This window comes from Orycteropus afer, unplaced genomic scaffold (assembly GCF_000298275.1).
Source record: "Orycteropus afer afer isolate SDZICR_OR568_19922 unplaced genomic scaffold, OryAfe1.0 scaffold00501, whole genome shotgun sequence".
NCBI classification, from domain to species: Eukaryota; Metazoa; Chordata; class Mammalia; order Tubulidentata; family Orycteropodidae; genus Orycteropus; species Orycteropus afer.
The window spans coordinates 382,737-400,545 of NW_006922088.1; the positions used below are offsets into that span (position 1 = coordinate 382,737).

At 39.9% G+C, this 17,809-nt stretch overlaps 2 protein-coding genes across 2 annotated transcripts in view; one reads left to right on the forward strand and one right to left on the reverse strand.

Moving 5' to 3' along the window:
* Positions 1-6,495, reverse strand: part of SSMEM1 (serine rich single-pass membrane protein 1) — an 8,689-nt gene extending 2,194 nt beyond the window's left edge. The window contains exons 1-2 of the mRNA XM_007955395.1: positions 6,313-6,495; positions 1,744-1,801 (exon numbers count right to left, since the gene is read on the reverse strand). Of these exons, the coding sequence (XP_007953586.1) occupies positions 1,744-1,801; positions 6,313-6,495 (241 nt within the window). The remainder of the gene's footprint in view (positions 1-1,743; positions 1,802-6,312) is intronic.
* Positions 6,496-9,295: 2,800 nt separating this feature from the next.
* Positions 9,296-17,809, forward strand: part of TMEM209 (transmembrane protein 209) — a 26,521-nt gene continuing 18,007 nt past the window's right edge. Inside the window, exons 1-5 of the mRNA XM_007955397.1 lie at positions 9,296-9,432; positions 9,549-9,607; positions 11,505-11,636; positions 12,127-12,368; positions 14,073-14,277. Of these exons, the coding sequence (XP_007953588.1) occupies positions 9,296-9,432; positions 9,549-9,607; positions 11,505-11,636; positions 12,127-12,368; positions 14,073-14,277 (775 nt within the window). The remainder of the gene's footprint in view (positions 9,433-9,548; positions 9,608-11,504; positions 11,637-12,126; positions 12,369-14,072; positions 14,278-17,809) is intronic.

The window sequence follows — 17,809 nt, forward strand, 5'->3', positions numbered from 1 at the left end:
AACAACCTGTTGTTCTAAAACTACTGTCTGATTTAGCAAAGTCATTCACATCATTGACAATTAAGTTCTAACATAATTGTCCTGTTTCAATTCCATCTCACTCCTTAACTTAAAAGAAAGTAATATTCAGGTTGGAGCTACATTTGCTCATTGGTCATAGCCAGGGATACCAGTGTTTGGCAAAAGTCAAAGAAAGTCTTTTGTGAGAGTCAAAGGACTATATGGAACTGACCATATAAAAAGTATGGTATATTTTATTATTTGTAAGTTGTGTGATGTGTGTACTCTGTATCAGTAAACATTTTAGTAAACATGTGTACAAACACACATTTTTTTTGGAGAGCTAGTTGTTAAACATTTACCAGCACAGCACTGCTTAAAGGTTATTTTGGGGAGAGGAGGTGACTTTATTTGGTTTTATTTTTATCTTGGTGAAAATAAATACTGCAGAACATACACCCACTGATCAATTTCTACATGTATAATTCAATAAAACTTTACATTCTTCATGTTGCATCACCATCGTAGCTACCTCTACCCATTCTGCTTTATCACCATTGACTTAGACTCACTACCCTCAAAACTTCTATGCTTTAGAGTTGCTGTTGACAATTTGATTCTATATAGATAACTCTTTAAAAGAACGCAATGCTCACGGCAAACTTTTTTTTTTTATTTTTGTAGTGTTCATGGCAGACATTCTTTCTGATCTAGCCAGGCAGCTGTTAACCCATGAGACCAGAAGAATTGGATGGTGCCCAGCTACCATTACTGAATGTTTCAATCATGGAATCAATAGATGAAACCTGAATATGGAACAGAATTTCCAATTCTTACAGAATACAGACTTACTAGATCATTGTGACTGGAGAAATCCCCAAATCCGCTGCTCAGAGAAAATCTTCAAACCATGAACAGATATTAACCACTGAAGTCATCTTTAAACTAAACAACTGTTTAGCTTATAGGTTATTGAAAAAGATGTCCCATGCAGTTCTTAATTCTGTAGTAACACTAGCAATTGAGTGATAAGAACGTGTGAAAGGAGCGCTGGTGGTGTAGTGGTTAAGGCATTTGGCTGCTAGCCAAAAAGTCAGTGGGTAGAACCCACCAGCCACTTCTCAGAAGGAAGATAAGGCAGTCTGCTTGCACAAAGCTTTACAGCCTTAGAAACCCAATGGGGGTCGCTACGAGTCAGAATTGCCTCAACAGCAGTAAGTTTGGTTTGGTTTTGGAAGGCTGTGTGATGGGAGAATGCTGAGGAATGAAAGAGAACTTGAACTCTGCCTACCAGCCAGTCATGTCCTCTCACAGCTCTGCCTGACCAACTAAACTGACCTTCTGCACTGTTGTTTTGTGCTGTTAACCAAAAAAAAAAAAAAAAATTCACTCACTGCCATTGAGTCAATTTCGACTCATAGCAACCCCTCCTTGGGTTTCCAAGGCAGTATCTCTATGGAAGTAGCTTGCCCAATCTTCCTTCCTAGGAGTGGCTGGGGGTTTGAACTGCCAGCCTTCTGGTTAGCGGTCAAATGCCTTAGGCACTACACCACCAGAGTTTTATGTTGTAAGGTGACTTCAAGTCAGTTTCAACTGTTATGAACCAAGGATCTAGTCTAACAGGTCTCCACTAGTTTGGAGAAGCCCTACAACATTTAGCTGTTCACTTTTGTTGTCTGCTTTCCACGCACAGCTTATACGTCTCTCATCACAGCCCAATACCAAATACATGTTGACTCTCACCTTTACTTACTGAAGTGCTTGTCCCACTGTCTTCATCTTTTTTGTTTTTCTCAGACATCTGTATCAGAAATATAGATTAGTAATGGCAATTCTCAGTTGGCTATTTTTCACAAATATTTACTTGTTAAGAAAAACTACTGCAGTAGGACCTTTAACAATGCCTAATTTTAAACATTCATTGCTGTTCAAGGAGTAGTTATTGAGTTCTTTTTTGCAGTGGTCCTATTTCTGCTACCTGGTGCTGTAGTGCCTAAGGCATTTGACTGCTAACCAGAAGGCTGGTGGTTCAAACTCACCAGCCACTCCTCGGAAGGAAGATTGGACAATCTACTTCCATAGAGATACTGCCTCGGAAACCCAAGGAGGGGTTGCTATGAGTGGAAATTGACTGACGGCAGTGATTTTGGTTTGGTTTTGGATTAGGAAGACCAAAGTCTGATAGCAGAGCCTACCAAAATGTTTTGAACCAAGCAAAATAACAGAGACTTGAGAGAAAATAATATTGACATGGGGCTATAGGTTATAAAGTGTTCCTGGATCCATTTACATTATAGAGCAATTTGGTTTAAAAACAGATCTGATATACTCCAGATTATGTAAAATTACTTTCTAAGAACATTTGATCAGGTGACATTATTGATAGCTCGTAGAGCTCCCACTTTTAGGTTTATAAACTTATAAACTAAGAGGACTCAAAGTTTTCAGAGAATGCTTGCTGTAACTTAGAGAGCAAGAGGAATAGTTGATTAGTTTTATGTAATCCGGTGTGATTTTTGTTGAGTACTTTGTACTTTTCTATTATTTTCCCATTTTCTATAATGCACACACTTTTGTAACGGGAGGTCGGGAGATGTTTAAAAACATGTATTAGGGTGTCATCAGTTTTATAGAAAGCTTCCACATTTGATTTGATGTCAAATGAACATGTAATCCCAAAGTCAAAAGAAAGATTTTGCATCAAGCTAAATGGAACCATATGAACTGTGGTTACCCAAAGCATTTTATTAACTGTCTTTGTGACTTAGTGAGTGAAAACAACAGCCATGCCTGCCCCTAAGGGCAGGGTAGAACAGCTGAGAGATGGGCTATAGCACCGCCTTTCAGGCCCTAAGCAACCCTGTGATCTTACTAAGCCACTCTCCACCTCTGAAGCTCAGTTTCCAAGTAAGCGAAATGAGTAGTTCGGACTCATATTTTCTGGAAAAATACCAGCACTAGCAGTCTAAACAAACACTAAACAAATGTGTAAGCTAAACACAGTATTTATATTCTATGAAAGCAAAAGGGCAAATGCATCTTAAAAAGTAGCAAATCCAGAGGAAATCAGTGTGCTTCACGTATGAGGGTAATTAGCACCACATTTCCATCACGCTTTTGTCTAGGTTTATAAATAAAGGCTCGTAGTTAAGCACAGAAAATGAAGTTCAAAGTGAAGGAAAAATTCCATCCTCCTTGACTAGTTCTCCTATGGGTCTCAGATTTCAAATCTGGGACCCTTGAGAAGAAGCAGTCCAGCTGATTGTAGCTGCCATCAGGACTCTAAGTGAAAGATGAAACCTCCAAGATAATTAAGGTTTGAATCCACACTGAATAGACGTGCTTCAACATTTCAAACCATGCTTGCAAGCACACAAACAGTACAGCAGAAAACCAGAGTCTCTTCTCCCCTCAGCCAGGAGTCAGTGGTCTGACATTGGAAGAGTCACTTCATTTCTTGGGGCCTTATCAATAAGAAGAGGACAATGATACCTCACTTGTCTACGAACAAGAGCCTGGACCACATGTTCTCCTGAGGCCCTTGCAGCTCAGGGCTCTCTAACTCCAGAGGGCTGACGCATGCAAGAAAGCAGGGGGGAACTGCTCAGGCCTCCAAAGTGGCTTCCTCATGAAATTGCCAGTGATCAATTTCAATTTTTTGGTTAATTTTCTAAAGTAGCTTTTCTTGCCAGGCCAAACAAATTCAATATACTTAGCTAGGGAGTCTAAGATGTATGAAGCTATCACTATTCTAAATCTCCCTTTGGCAAAGTATTTACCTTAAGAAGCACTTAGAACTTTAGTTGAATCGTATTCTCGGGGAAGAGGCAAGAGAGTCTGATTATTAAAATGGAATCCAGCTGGATGGACCTACCAACTCTGCACCTCTCCTTCTCGAGCTGATCAGGCACTCAGTCTAGCTGGCCACTGCCAAGCCAGCATTCTGGCTGTAATGCTAAGTGATGGTGGTTTGATTAATCACCAGCCAGGAATTAATGGGCTGCCAGGATTCCATGTCAGCGATTTATAAGAGCTCGGTTACCCGCAATAATGTTGGAGATCACAGTCCTGGTAAAGCGGGCTATCTCATTCTTAAGAGGATGGCATTTTTCTTCTGCTTGTAGGTGGTGTAGAGGGTGAATTTAGTTCTGTTTACTTTAATTCTGCATCTTACTGAGAGTGTATTGCCTCCTTCTAAAAAGCCCCAGTTCCTGCAACATGCCACCTACAAATACAATGACAAGTTTTGTATGATGGCTATAAAAGGAATTTAGAGGCCACTGACCAGTAAGTAGGGAAGTTTATCCCAGCCTTACATAGCATATGGACAAACTCAAACAAACTACCTATTTCAAAATCAAAGAAGAGTTGATGCTTTTGGGCTGTGGTATTGGCAAAGAATACTGAAAGTACCATGGACTGCCAGAAGAATAAACAAATCTGTACCGGAAATACAGCTGAATGGTTCTTAGATGCCAGGATAACCAGTCTTTATCTCAGCGACTTTGGTCATGTTGTCAGAAGGGACCATTCCCTTGAGAAGGACATCATGCTTGGTAAGGTGGAGGGTCAGTGAGAAAGGGGAAGACCCTTAATGAGATGGATTGACACAGGGGCTGCAATAACAGGCTCAAGTATAGCAAGAATTGTAAGGATGGCGCAGGACTGGGCAGTGTTTCATTCTGTTGTACATAGGGTCACTATAGTCATAAACTTAACTCAATGGCACCTAACATCTCAAAATTATGGAATTTTTAAACATTATGATACAACCACAAGACAAAATTATGCAACCATAAAAAGTGCTGCTAAAGAGGAATGAAGATAATCAAAGATGCAAGGAAACAATGAGGCCAAAGAACTAATGGACCACATGACTCCAGCCTCCACCACCCTGAGACCAGAAGAACTAGATGGTGCCACTGCTGACTGCTCTGAAAGGGATCACAATAGAATGTTCCAGATAGAGTGGGAGAAAATGTGGAAAAAACTCAAATTCATTAAAAAAAAAAAAAAAGACCAGACTTACTGGTATGATAGATACTAGTGGAACTGCCGAGTCTATGGCCCTTAGAAACCCTTTAAGCTAGGAACTGAACTCACCCCTTGTGGCTCAACTTTCAGCCAAATGATCACCCAGGCCTATAAGGTGAACAGTAACACCAGGAAGGTACGCACTCCTTTGAACAAGTTATATGAGATCTAAAGGGCAGCATTTGCCTAGGGATAAAGCTGAGAAGGCAGGAAGGGATAGGAAAGATGATGAAGGGAAATGGCAAACGCAGGGAGCAAGTGGGAAGAGTGCTGTTCTATTGTGGGGATAGCATTGAATGTGACAAAACGCATATGAATTATTGAATGGAAAACCATTTGCTCTGTACACTTTTACCCAAATCACACACAAAGAAAGTTCTGCTTTGTGAATGTGGAAGAGATACAGAGAAAGAGAGTTGAACAGAGATAAACCGACATATAGGGGAAAAAAGACAAAAGTAGGACGTACTCGAAAATGTCCACAGTAGTTAGCTCTGTGTAATAAGATTACATTCATTTAAATTGTCTTCTTCAAACTTTTCTAAATTTTTGGATTCTGTATATAAGATTGAATTACTTTTAAAACTAGAAAACAAACTTTTAAAAAGAGTAGCTTCAAAGTAAAGTGAATTTATTTTACAGAAAATCCTAGTATCCAATATCCCGTTCCTGTGCGATTGATTCCAACTCATAGCGACCCTATAGGACAGAGAAGAACTGCCTTATCGAGTTGCCCTTTAGGATCCCCTCATCTGTAATCTTTATGGGAGCAGATTGCCAGGTCTTTCTCCCACTCGGTGGCTGCTGAATTCAAATGGCTGACGTTTCAGCTAGCAGCCAAGTCATTAACCACCATGCCACCAGGGCTCTTCAGCCTTATACAGTTGCAGCTTTGTGCTGTGAAGTCGATTCTGACTCATAGCAACCTATAGGACAGAGTAGAACTGTCTCATAGGGTTTCCAGGCATGGTAGGTTCAAATCTCTGACTTTCAGTTAGCAGCTGAGCACTTAACCACTGCACCACCAGGGCTCCTTGTATACCAAAACCAAACCAAACTCACTGCTGTCAAGTCAATTCGACTCATAGCAATTCCTCCTTGGGTTTCCGAGGTGGTGCTCTATGGAAGTAGATTGCCCAATCTTCCTTCTGAGGAGTGGCTGGTGGCTTTGAACCATCAGCCTTCTGGTTAGTAGTCAAATGCCTTAGGCACTACACCACCAGAGCTCTTGCCTTGAATACATAAACATGTTATTTAAAATGAAAAAGGATATCCTACCCAGACAGCAGTCCTAGAGAAAAACAACAGCATCAAGATAACGACAAAATACCAAAACAGAAAGTTCCCCACTGCCCCACAAGAGTCATCCTTCCGGCATTCATAATCTTGATTTGGAATGGTAAGAGTTAAAGGTTTGGGAGGAGGATCCATCTCCCAAAATAAGGAAATAAGATCTCCCATGATGGCCTCTTGCTTAGAAACTAAGAAAATGCACGCAAAGGGATGAGGATGACTGGCAAGTACTCCATGATGTATGACAATTTCCTTGGCAACCTATTGTGACATACTTTTTAGCAACTGTGACAGGAACTGACCAAGGATTCTTGGATTTCTAAAAGTTTTTGAAGAATTTATCTAAATTATTTCTGTTCCTTATAGTTTTCCCTGTACTTCGATATTGGTGCATTCTGTCTTGATCATTTTTTTTTTTCTCTCTGAAACTTGTATATACTGTATTCTTGTGTTTTTGAAATCTAAGCCTCTGAGGTATCAGTTCATTTTTTTTAGTCTCCTTATATGCATCATTCCATTGTAAATTAACATACACATTGTAATGCCAACTGTACATAAAATTTGGATGGTAGTGCTTAAGCCTTGAATAAATGCACAAAAACTTGTAGACTGCATTAAAAGGGACACATAGAGATGTGTCCATTATGAATGACATCAAATGTATACAATTTCCTAGGAAACAGTCAGACTGGGGGGGGAGGGGGGCGGGGTGTGTGTGTAAATATACTAATGTGTACCTTTCACTCAACGATTTTCCAGTTGGAAAATACTAGTGCAAAATACTACTGCTGTTAAGGCAATCTAAAAATAAGTTTTTTAAAATGCCGTCTTTTAAAAAGTATGTTAGATCTTTAAAAGTATAGCTTCTTGTTGTTATGTGCCGTTGAGTCAGCCCCGACTCATAGCAACCCCTCCTTGGGTTTCCCAAGCAGTATCACTACGGAAGTAGGATTGCCCAACCTTCCTTCCGAGGAGTGGCTGGTGGGTTTGAACCGCCAGCCTTCTGGTTAGCAGTCAAGTGCTTTAGCCACTATGCTACCAGAGCTCCTTGTAGATTTTCATTAATATACAATACCGTGAGAAACGTCACTGTCTTGTCTTTGACCTCAGAAGCATTTTAGGAATAATTTGAGTCATCGGGATGTCCCCGTTGTAACAATCCACTAACTTGTGATATGGTTCCGTATCCCAACGGTGAGTCCCCAGGCCTTGCACTTTTCGGCCGTTGGACGACTGCCTCAGCGCAGCGTGCCGTCCTCGTGCACCTGTAGCTGAGTTCGTCCTGGCGGGAAGCAGGAAGCTGTCGTTTTTACATCCCCGTGCCTTGGCAGGGGCGCAATGGAGGGGTTTGTGTGTGTTAAATAAAACCATACTCAACTCTCTAACGAACATTTTCCTCGGGATTATAAATTCTGCCAAAGAATATGCAGGGAAAAAAGGGGAAAAAAATTAACCTCAAAACTACTGACAACTTCAGCAACAAAATACAATTATGTGGAGATTTGGGAGGGGCGTGTTTTGTTACTGCTGCATCCACGTTACATGTATGTTTAAGAATATACATTGGGTCAGAACTCTTGGTTTTTTTTTTTTCCCCCACACAGAGAAGAAATGCTTTGTCATCGCTGATGGTGTCTGGACACATCACGTACTTCGTATCCTACAACTAACCAGGCTGCTTAATAAAATCTTTTAAAAATGTGTCCATAGATGCCCTAAGGAAGCTAGAATTATATATCTGAATATATGTATATATACATAATATTCCCTTTGTTAGATTTATTACTTTCTACTGCTGGTTCAGTACCAGATCTGAATGTACTGTTCACCTTCCTCCGCAGAAACTGAGTGGGCGCCACCAGCACCAGAGCTGTTTCCTTGGTAACGGTAGTAGCCTCTCTCCCGCCCCCATCGCCCTCTTCTCGCGAGAAGGGGCGATCCTCTCCCTCCGGTAACTGCAGGCTGGCTTGCAGGCCGCCTTCGCCTTTGCACTCGGCTTTGCGCATGTGCGTTAGGGAGTGTAATGAGCCCGCGGCTTCCCGCCGAAGAATATGGTGCGTTTTTGGGGTCATCTTTGTGCTTCTTGAACGTGGAGTCCATGTGGGCTGTGGAAGTTCCGCGTGTGTTGATCTGCGGGGGACTCAGCTAAGGGAAAATGCGGCCAGGCGTCCCACCACCCGTAGTGAAAGCGAGAAAAGAAGCAATGGGGGTTGTTAAAGTTGCTGAGGGAGCCGGGGAGGAAAGCTCGGGGGATGGGGAGCTTTGCCGCGGGGCCGGTTGGCGGGAAGGAGAAGACTTGTGTGCCCAGTGGAGTACTAATCCGTATAGTTAGAACAAATTTGACACTTGTCTGCAAGAGCTAGGGACTGGCAAAACAGGGAGTATAAATCCCAGTGTGGACCGAAACAGTACACCTTACCCCCTCCCCTCACATTCCCGCGCCCCTCTCAGAACTTAAAATGGGAAAGAAACCCTTATGCAGTATCAGCAACACAAAACAGGTCCGTGGCATACACCACCGAGGACAGAGCTGTTTCATAGTGGCTTCTGGAAGATGGAAGAGGAGAGCCTTTATGGCTTTACATGAAATAATTTGTTTCTCGGCCTTGGAATTTTGAGTTTAAGTTCGCCCTTGAGCTGGTCCTTGTGACATACTTCAAAAATAAAATGCGGTATAATTGCAGACGTACGATCCCGAAATTACAAAATAAGATGTTTTATTTATTGTATTGTTCTCAGAAGAAGTCAGCCAGTTTTCTGTTGATTACACCATAGTGCGGATGAAGGCATAATTTAGGGTTTCTTTTTCATGTATTAATATGTAAAAGACCTTGATAAGGCATTTTGTAGATGAGAAATAGGCATCTGCTATTTTTAATTACCTTTATAAAGGACACAAATATTTGATTTCTTAAATGGGGAAGTAATTTTGTTTTTATTAATTTTCTGGGCTTTTTGTTTTCAATAGATGCAAGGGGAAGCAAACCACACTGCTTCCCTTATTGACAGAACCATCAAGATGAGAAAAGAAACAGAAGCCAGGAAAGTGGTTTTAGCCTGGGGACTCCTCAATGTATCTATGGCTGGAATGATATATACGGAAATGTAAGTTAATTCACCAACCAAGTAAAATAAAAGTGGAAATTTAAGAAGCCACAGGTTCTTGTGTTTTGTGGTTTTGTTTTTTAAAATAATGAGAAAAGCTTTTCTAATTTTTTCAGGACTGGAAAATTGATAAGTTCATATTATAATGTGACATACTGGCCCCTCTGGTATATTGGTAAGTAATCAGTTAATCAGTTTTCACTGGAATTTAGATTTACTACCAGTGAAAAACTGCATCAAATTTTATTCAGCTTAATATTCTTTTATTTGACAAATATTTGAGTTTCACATGTTCCAAAAACTGGGAACAGGAAGAGAACAAGATAAAACCTTGCCCTCATGGAAGGGACATTTCCATTAGAGAAGACAGACAATCAAATTAATAAACAGTACAATTTCAGGTAATAATGAGTTCTGTGAGGAAAATGAAAAGTTTGGAGATGGTGGGATCGTATTTGTTACTCTCCTTGAAATGCCCTCCCTATTCCCTTGCCTAGGGAAAACCTTTTTCATCTTTCATTATGAGCCCAATTTGGCTACTCCATTGATGGCTTCCTCAATTTCCTCCTGTCCTTTGTTTACTTTTCACAGATCTTGAGTATAAAGAATCTTCATGGATGTTGAAGTGAATTCCATAATCTAATAGGCACTTTAAAGTCTGGTAGGGAGATGAAAGAAAGAACAAGAGCCTTAGGTTCTACAGACTTGAGTTAGAGGCGGCTTTACTAGCTGTGTGCTCTTGCCAAAGTCACTTGGCTTCTTTGAGACTCTTAACTCATCTTTAAAATGAAAGTGATAATGTTTATTGTATAGGGTTGTAAGGATTAATGATAATACTTTGAAAGTCACTGAAATACTTAACTCAATCTGTATGCTGAGCAAATAATCCGAGAATCTGAGCTATATGTGAAGAACATGGCTATCGGGTTTGGAGGAAAACTCATTAACAGTCTGAACTATGCAGATAACACAGTCTACCTTACTAAAAGTGAAGAAGATTTGAAGGACTTAAGAAGATTAAAGACTGCAGTCTTCAATGTGGATTACATCTCACATAAAACAAAAGCTCTCACAATTAGACCAATAAGCAACATCGCAGTAAATGAAGAAAAGATTGAAGTTGTCAAGATTTCATTTTACTTGAGTCCCCAATCAGTGCCCATGGAAACAGCAGTCAAGACATCAAATGACATATTGCATTGGGCACATCTGCTGTATGAGTCTTTTTTTTTTTAAACTGTTAAGGAGCTCTGGTAGCATAGTGGCTAAAGCACTTGACTGCTAACCAGAAGGCTGGCGGTTCAAACCCACCAGCCACTCCTCGGAAGGAAGGTTGGGCAATCCTACTTCCGTAGTGATACTGCCTCGGAAACCCAAGGAGGGGTCGCTATGAGTCGGGCCGACTCGACGGCACATAACAACAACAACAACAAGGAGCAAAGATGTCTATTTGAGAACTAAGATGCACCTGACCCAAACCATAGTATTTTAAATAGCCTCAAATGCATATGAAAGCTTGACAGTGAATAAGGAAGACTGAAGAAGAATTGATGCATTTGAGTTGTGTTGGTGAAGAATATTGAAAATACCATGGACTGCCAGAAGAATAAACAAATCTGTCTTAGAGGAACTACAGCTGGAATGCTCCTTAGAAGCAAGAATGGCCAGGTTTCATCCCTCTTATTTTGATCACGTTATCAGCAGGGACCAGTCCCTGGAGAAGGATATCATGCTCAGTGAAGTAGAGAGGGTCAGCGAAGAATGGGAAGAACCTCAACAAGATGAATTGACATAGTGGCTGCCATGATGACCTCAAGCATAGCAACATCTATCAAGTGAGGGTTGCTCAGGGCTGGGCAGTGTTTCGTTCTGTTGTACATGGGGTCACCATAGGTCAGAACTGACTGAATGGCAGCTAACAGCAACACATAATAGATACTTATTAAATGGTAGCTGTTAGGAGGGATAAGGAGGAGGTTTTAAATTTTGCTAAAGTATGGAAGCGTTTGTTCCCCCCCACCCCATGCACACATGAAATGTCTTTTTTAAAAAATAAATTTATTCTCTTCCAGAGCTTGCCCTTGCATCTCTCTTCAGCCTGAATGCCTTATTTGATTTTTGGAGATATTTTAAATATACTGTGGCACCAACAAGCCTGGTTGTTAGCCCCGGACAGCAAACACTTTTAGGGTTGAAAACAGCTGGTAGGTGTTTTGTATCTCTTGCAAAAGAGGGGAAAGGTTGACAGTAAATCTCTCTCAATTTAATTTTCCCTTTTCATAGACTCAGAGCTAGGCCATCTAGTTCAAGTATGTTGAACAGGTCTACAGTAACTTTTTCTTAAGCATATTAAGTTGTCAAGTATATTTATCTGGTCTACAACAAGTTACCGATGATTATCGTTCCTGTTTGTGTAAATTGAATGGAAAGAACCTTCAACAGCCTCATGGAAGTTTGTTCCATTGTTGAATTGCAATTACAACTAAAGACTGACTTGCTGTATTAAAGCCAATTTCTCATTATTTTGAACTCTGGAAATAGTAAACAACTGATTTGTGTTCTTCGGTAATAATACTTCATATAATTTAACAACAAGGTCACCTTGTTACTTTCCTTTTTTGTGAAGAACAAGACTCAGTTTCTTAAATCTGTTTTAAAATTTGTTTGTGTGATTTTTTTTGTTTTTCTTTCTAGTTGTACAGACGACTCCTCCACATGATCTGGCAGCACCCCATACCCCTCCTTCTCCACCTTCTCCTTCTATTCAGGGTCAAAGTGTGTTGAGTTATAGCCCCTCTCGTTCACCCAGTACCAGCCCCAAGTTCACCACCAGCTGTATGACTGGATACAGCCCTCAACTGCAAGGTCTGTCATCAGGTAGCAGTAGTTCATACAGCCCTGGAGTGACCTACTCACCTATTGGTGGTTATAATAAGGTAATAACTCTTTTCTCTTGGCCAGTCACGTTAGTTTAGAATTGAGAGGTACCTTTTGGTATGTCAAAACTTCTCATTTTATTGATGAGGGAATTGAGGAGCTGTGGGTAATTGACTTGCCCAAATCACCCATTTAGTAAAGAACCAAGATATCCTGATGCCTTGTCAGAAGTTGTTCACACCACATCTTAAATGAACAAGAAAAAATTGAGCATTTGCGATGATAATGAACTGAGGTTCACCATCTAGATCTTTGAGCAAGCTCCTTAAACAGAATTGAAGCTGTAATGTTGGGCTTTTCGTTTCTTACTCATATTTTTCCTCTTCTGTGGCTGCTTCATGAGAAGCCTTTGTGTATCTGAACTGTACTGCTTTGCATTGTGTTGGAGTATCTTCCAACAAAAAACAGGTTGTCGTGTAGTTTGACTCTGGAGCCTGGCCTTTTCATGGAATGAGTACAAACCGTCATTCCAACTCCCACAGTAACGTGGACTTTTGTTCTCATTTTCAGGCTTGATAGAAGCAGAATTAACAGATGTGAATTTATGACTCTTATCTGAAGCATAAGTCACTAAGAGGGACATTAAAAGGGGAGTGGTCATGTTTTCAGATGCTGTCACGGTTGTGTTGGACTGACATCTCTGTGGCTACTTGATAAAAGAGGAGTGTCTGCAGACTAAACCAACACCCTGTCTGCCTTTGCCCTTTTGTGTCATGTTTCTACATCCATTTCCTCGTGATGTTTAACTTGTACAGCATTCACTAGATTCTGCTACCTGGCAAAATTGGATTTAATATTGAGTAACCTGTAGTATGGCATTTTACTATGAACATAAAAGTATAACTGGTGCAGCATTTTCATTGGCAGAATGGGAATATGTATAAGCGGTGTTCATGTGCTTTGACCAAATAATCTGAGTTTTAGTAATCTGTCCTAAAGCAAGTCGTGAGAAATGGAAGCAAAGACTTACATAAAAAGATGTTCATTACAGCATTATTTACAGTAGCCAAAATTTGCAGATGGCCTAAATGTCCAAAATAAGAGCATATAAAAAGAAATTATGGTATCTTCATATAATAAAATACACAGCCAGTAAGAAGAATATTTATAAAGGATTTTTATAGAAAAATAGTTTAAAAAAGATAAAAGCTAAACAATATTTTCTCAATTATGTAAAAACAAAAATACATTGATTTAAAGATTTGGAAGTACATAGAATAAAAGGATTCTGTCATCTCTGGGTGATGTTGTGTTATGTATTCATACTTTTTTTTCATACTTCATGTTTTTAATATAGTCAAGCAAAACTAAAGTTTATTTTTAGTCAAAGAAAAATAAAGCTCTTTTTTGTTAATTGTGGTCAACATAACAATACATGTGCCGATTCTCCAGTTTTTACCTGTGTAAATCAGTGATACTGACTACATTTACCATGTCGTGCAGCCATTACCTCTGTCCTCTTCCAAATTATTCTACTGCCATTAACAGAAACTTAGTGACCCCTAAGCAGCAGCTCTCCCTTTCCTTCTGTCTCCCACTCCTGGTAACCACTAATCTTTGGTCTCTACACATTGAGCCTGTTTCATATGTGTGGGATTATATATTTGTTGTTTTGTGACTGATTGACTTAGCATAATTCTTTCAAGATTCATTCGTCCATGTTGTAGCATGTGTCACAAATATGGTTCTTTTATTTTATATAGTTGGCAAGCTACAGTCCCTCTCCTTGTTCTTCTCCATACCCTGCCACTGTTGGACCAGTGGAGAGCAGCGGGTTGAGATCTCGCTACCGTTCTTCACCCACCGTCTATAACTCACCTACGGACAAAAAAGACTACATGACAGACCTCCAAACACTGGACACTTTCCTGAGAAATGAAGAAGAGAAGCAGCATAGAGTTAAGCTGGGTGTGTACATTTTTTATTTCGCTGTAACGTACATTTTTTATTTCGCTGTAACGTGCATTTTTTATCTCGCTGTAACGTACATTTTTTATTTACATATAATGTACATTTTTGGTGCCACTTTCCATAATTCCTGGACTGTTATTTTCATTATTTTGATACTTGTATATAAATTTCTGAGGAGTTCTGGTGGTATAGGGCGAAAAGCATTTGATTGCTAACCAGAAGGGTGGCAATTCAAACCCATCAGCCACTCTGCAGAAGGAAGACTAGGCAATCTGCTTCCATACAGATTTACCACCTCAGAAACCCAGAGGGGGTCACTGTGAGTCGGAATTGACTCAATGGCAGTGAGTTTGGGTTTTTAGTGCCTAAGGCATTTGACTGTTAACCAGAAGGGCGGCAGTTCAAACCCACCAGCCACTCCTCGGACGGAAGGTTGGGCAATCTACTTCCGTAGTGATACCGCCTCGGAAACCCAAGGAGGGGTTGCTATGAGTCAGGTCCAACTCAATGGCACATAACAACAACAAGGATAAATTTCTAAGTCTCTTTTACTAAGAGACGTATGTAACGTAGGGGAGAAATACATCTTTACTTTATGTGTACTACAAATTTTATACACTTAGAATGAAGTTCGCCAAGTTTAAAAAGCAAAATGTCATTGAACTGAAAAATCTTTTAATTTTCATCTAGGATAAGAGTGAAAGCTTTTTCATATAATACAAGTTACCATTTCTACTTAAAAGTTGTGGTTATAAAGTAACATTTTTGAAGCATACCTTGCAGATTGTTCTGGTGATGGTTGGCTCCTTTGGAAGATTAAGGTAGAAAGAAATATTACAGGATGAGAGCATGAATTTACTGTAGAAGTGCTGCTGTTTTTCAGAACATCTTTTCACTAGTCTTTTAGTATTTCCTTTAAGCCTGTAGTTTACCTTGGGAAACTGTTATCAAATCTTAAGTCTGTTTGAGTAGATTGGATTATTACAGAGTGAGTTATTAGAAACCAAATTAGGTGATTGAGCTGAGTAATGGTTTCCCCTCAGGAGCATCACTGGAAGCATATCACGTGATAAGGTGGAGCTGTGGGGAGAGAGCCAGTTACTGCACCCTGGCTCCTTGTGGCACCTGAAATCGCCAGGGATTTTTAATTTAATTTTGCCTGACAGGGCCTTGTGTGTCAAAGAAACAATTAAGAGTGTCTTTGTTATTCTTTGATAGACAGTTTTTCTCCTTTTAAAAAATTTGAACTATTTCAAGTGTACTAAAAAGTCCAGGGCATAAGACAGATAATGGTGTGTGTACCTCTACAAGTCTTTGTTGTATCCAGATACTTTCTGGTTTCTGTTTTCATTTCTTCTTTGGGAGTTATGTAGAGTGTTGCTGTTGTTGTGTAGAAGGATATTGATGTTAGTTGTAATTTGCAAAAGTGAAGAGATGTGGTTATCTTTGTTTATTTTCTGATTTAATTGTACTGTGGTTATAGATTCTGAGCTGTACCCTATCAGTGTTTTGGTATTTTTTTTTGAGACTTGCTCCCAGGCCTGCTGTATGGGCCCTTGGAGCCTTGCCAGGGCTCTTGGTGCCCTGAAAAGAGTGTATACAGTAACTATTGGGCTTCATATTTGTTCAGTGAATCAAGCTTCTTGATGATGTTCTGAAGTTATTTTATTAAGTGTAATCCACTTGATCTGTCATTTGCTAAAAAAGTGTTAAAAGCTCCCACTTATTGTTTCCTATGAAATGTTTCCTTCTGTTGAATTTGCTAAGAATATATGAGATTATGTTAAGTGTGTATAAATTCAGGATTGTTGTATCATTCTGGTGAATTACTCCATTATTTTTATGTAGAGGTCCTTTTTATCTCTTAGGCTTTATACCTTAAAGTCTGTTTTTATCTGATATTAACATAGTGATCCTAATTTTCTTTTGGTTGGGCCATCCCTTTACTTTTGACCTTTCTGTGATGATACTTAGAAATTAATATCTGGTTACTGGATATGCTCATTGTTACTGGGTTATATTGCTTCTAGGTCCTCTTCTCAGATGGTCAGGAAATACATGTCTGCACACAGAGAGAGAGATGTGTGCACACATGCTTCTATATTTGGTTTTGTACATGTCCATCTCTCTGTGTTATAAACCATGAGTTCATACTGACACCTCCAATTCAGTCCAACTACACGAGGTTACTTCTTCCCTCCCTCTTCCGGTGATTGTAACTGCTCTATCTAGGAGTGAGAAGCCAGGCTCCTCATCCTCAGAACTTCAGCTGTTTGCTCCAGCCCCCTGGGAGGAACCAGTCTGACCAGGTTGGTCTGTAGCTTGTCCTTTTCTAATATTTTTGCATGGGTTACTATATGTTTTTCATGTATTTTTGGCCAGTGCACAATAGATATTAAGACTTCCTATTTATTTATATTTCTTGTCTAAAGCTATCTTCAGTGAAATTTTTCTCAAGCTCAGGCTTTCTCTTAGAAAGCTTGATTTTCATTCTTAGAGTTCATAGTCAGAATGATCCATCAGAGTAATATAGTGTCCAGTGCGCCATCGTGGCCTGCTGTCTGCCTTCCTTTTCTATCCCGTTTAGCCGGCCTTTTATTTTGGTTTAAAACTTCTTTTCTTGGCATTAGTTCATTCCTGTAGGTCAGTTTTGTAAAAAGTCCCACTTGGACATTTAACTTCACACGAAGTGTATAATCTTTCCTGTACATAACTAATTATTTTTATACCAGCATGAAACATACTAGTAGTATTCACCAAAGCTACTTGAGCAAGACTAGCTAACCTTCAGGGTTTTAAGGCTGCAAATTGAAATGTTGATTTATATTCCTTTCATGGTTCTTATCCTTTGTGCCTATAACCATAACAAGAAAACCAATTTTATTGTTTTATAGTAACTCCTTTTAAAAGTTCTTCTAAGATAAAAAAAGAATCCATTTCCATTCATGATTTTTATGTGGGTGTGAAGTAGTGATTGATATTTTTTAATATTTAACTAATATATCTTAAGATGTCATTTAAGCCATTTTGTAAGTAAATGTGTAAATTTAGGTGTGTGGCCAGCAGGTAGTCTTCTAATTCAGTGTAGGAATCACTACTAGCCATTGACTGGGATACCTCGTGCAGGGAAAGGAAGGTTAGCTTGTAACCCAGAGAGTAGTTTGTCAGTAGTCATTATCCATTCAAAAGGAGCATCTAAAAACTTAAGCATGGACCTGGCTTAGCCTATTTGCTAAAACGGCAAGGAGGCCACATGTTCTGACCTCCTCTAACCCTACAAGAGGAAGACAGGATTACCAGCAGTAACCCAAGGCCAATTACTGCCAGGCCAGACATGCTGCCTCCCTCCAGCCCTTTCACCAACCATTCCTCCCAAAATACCCACCACCTCTCTCCTGGGTTCGATAATTCGCTGCAGTGGCCACACAGAACTCACAGATTACAGAGTTTATTAGGGAAGCACCAGGCTACAACTCAAGTTCAGGAAGAACACTCAGTCTCTCTCCCAGCCCACCATCCCTCAGCCAAG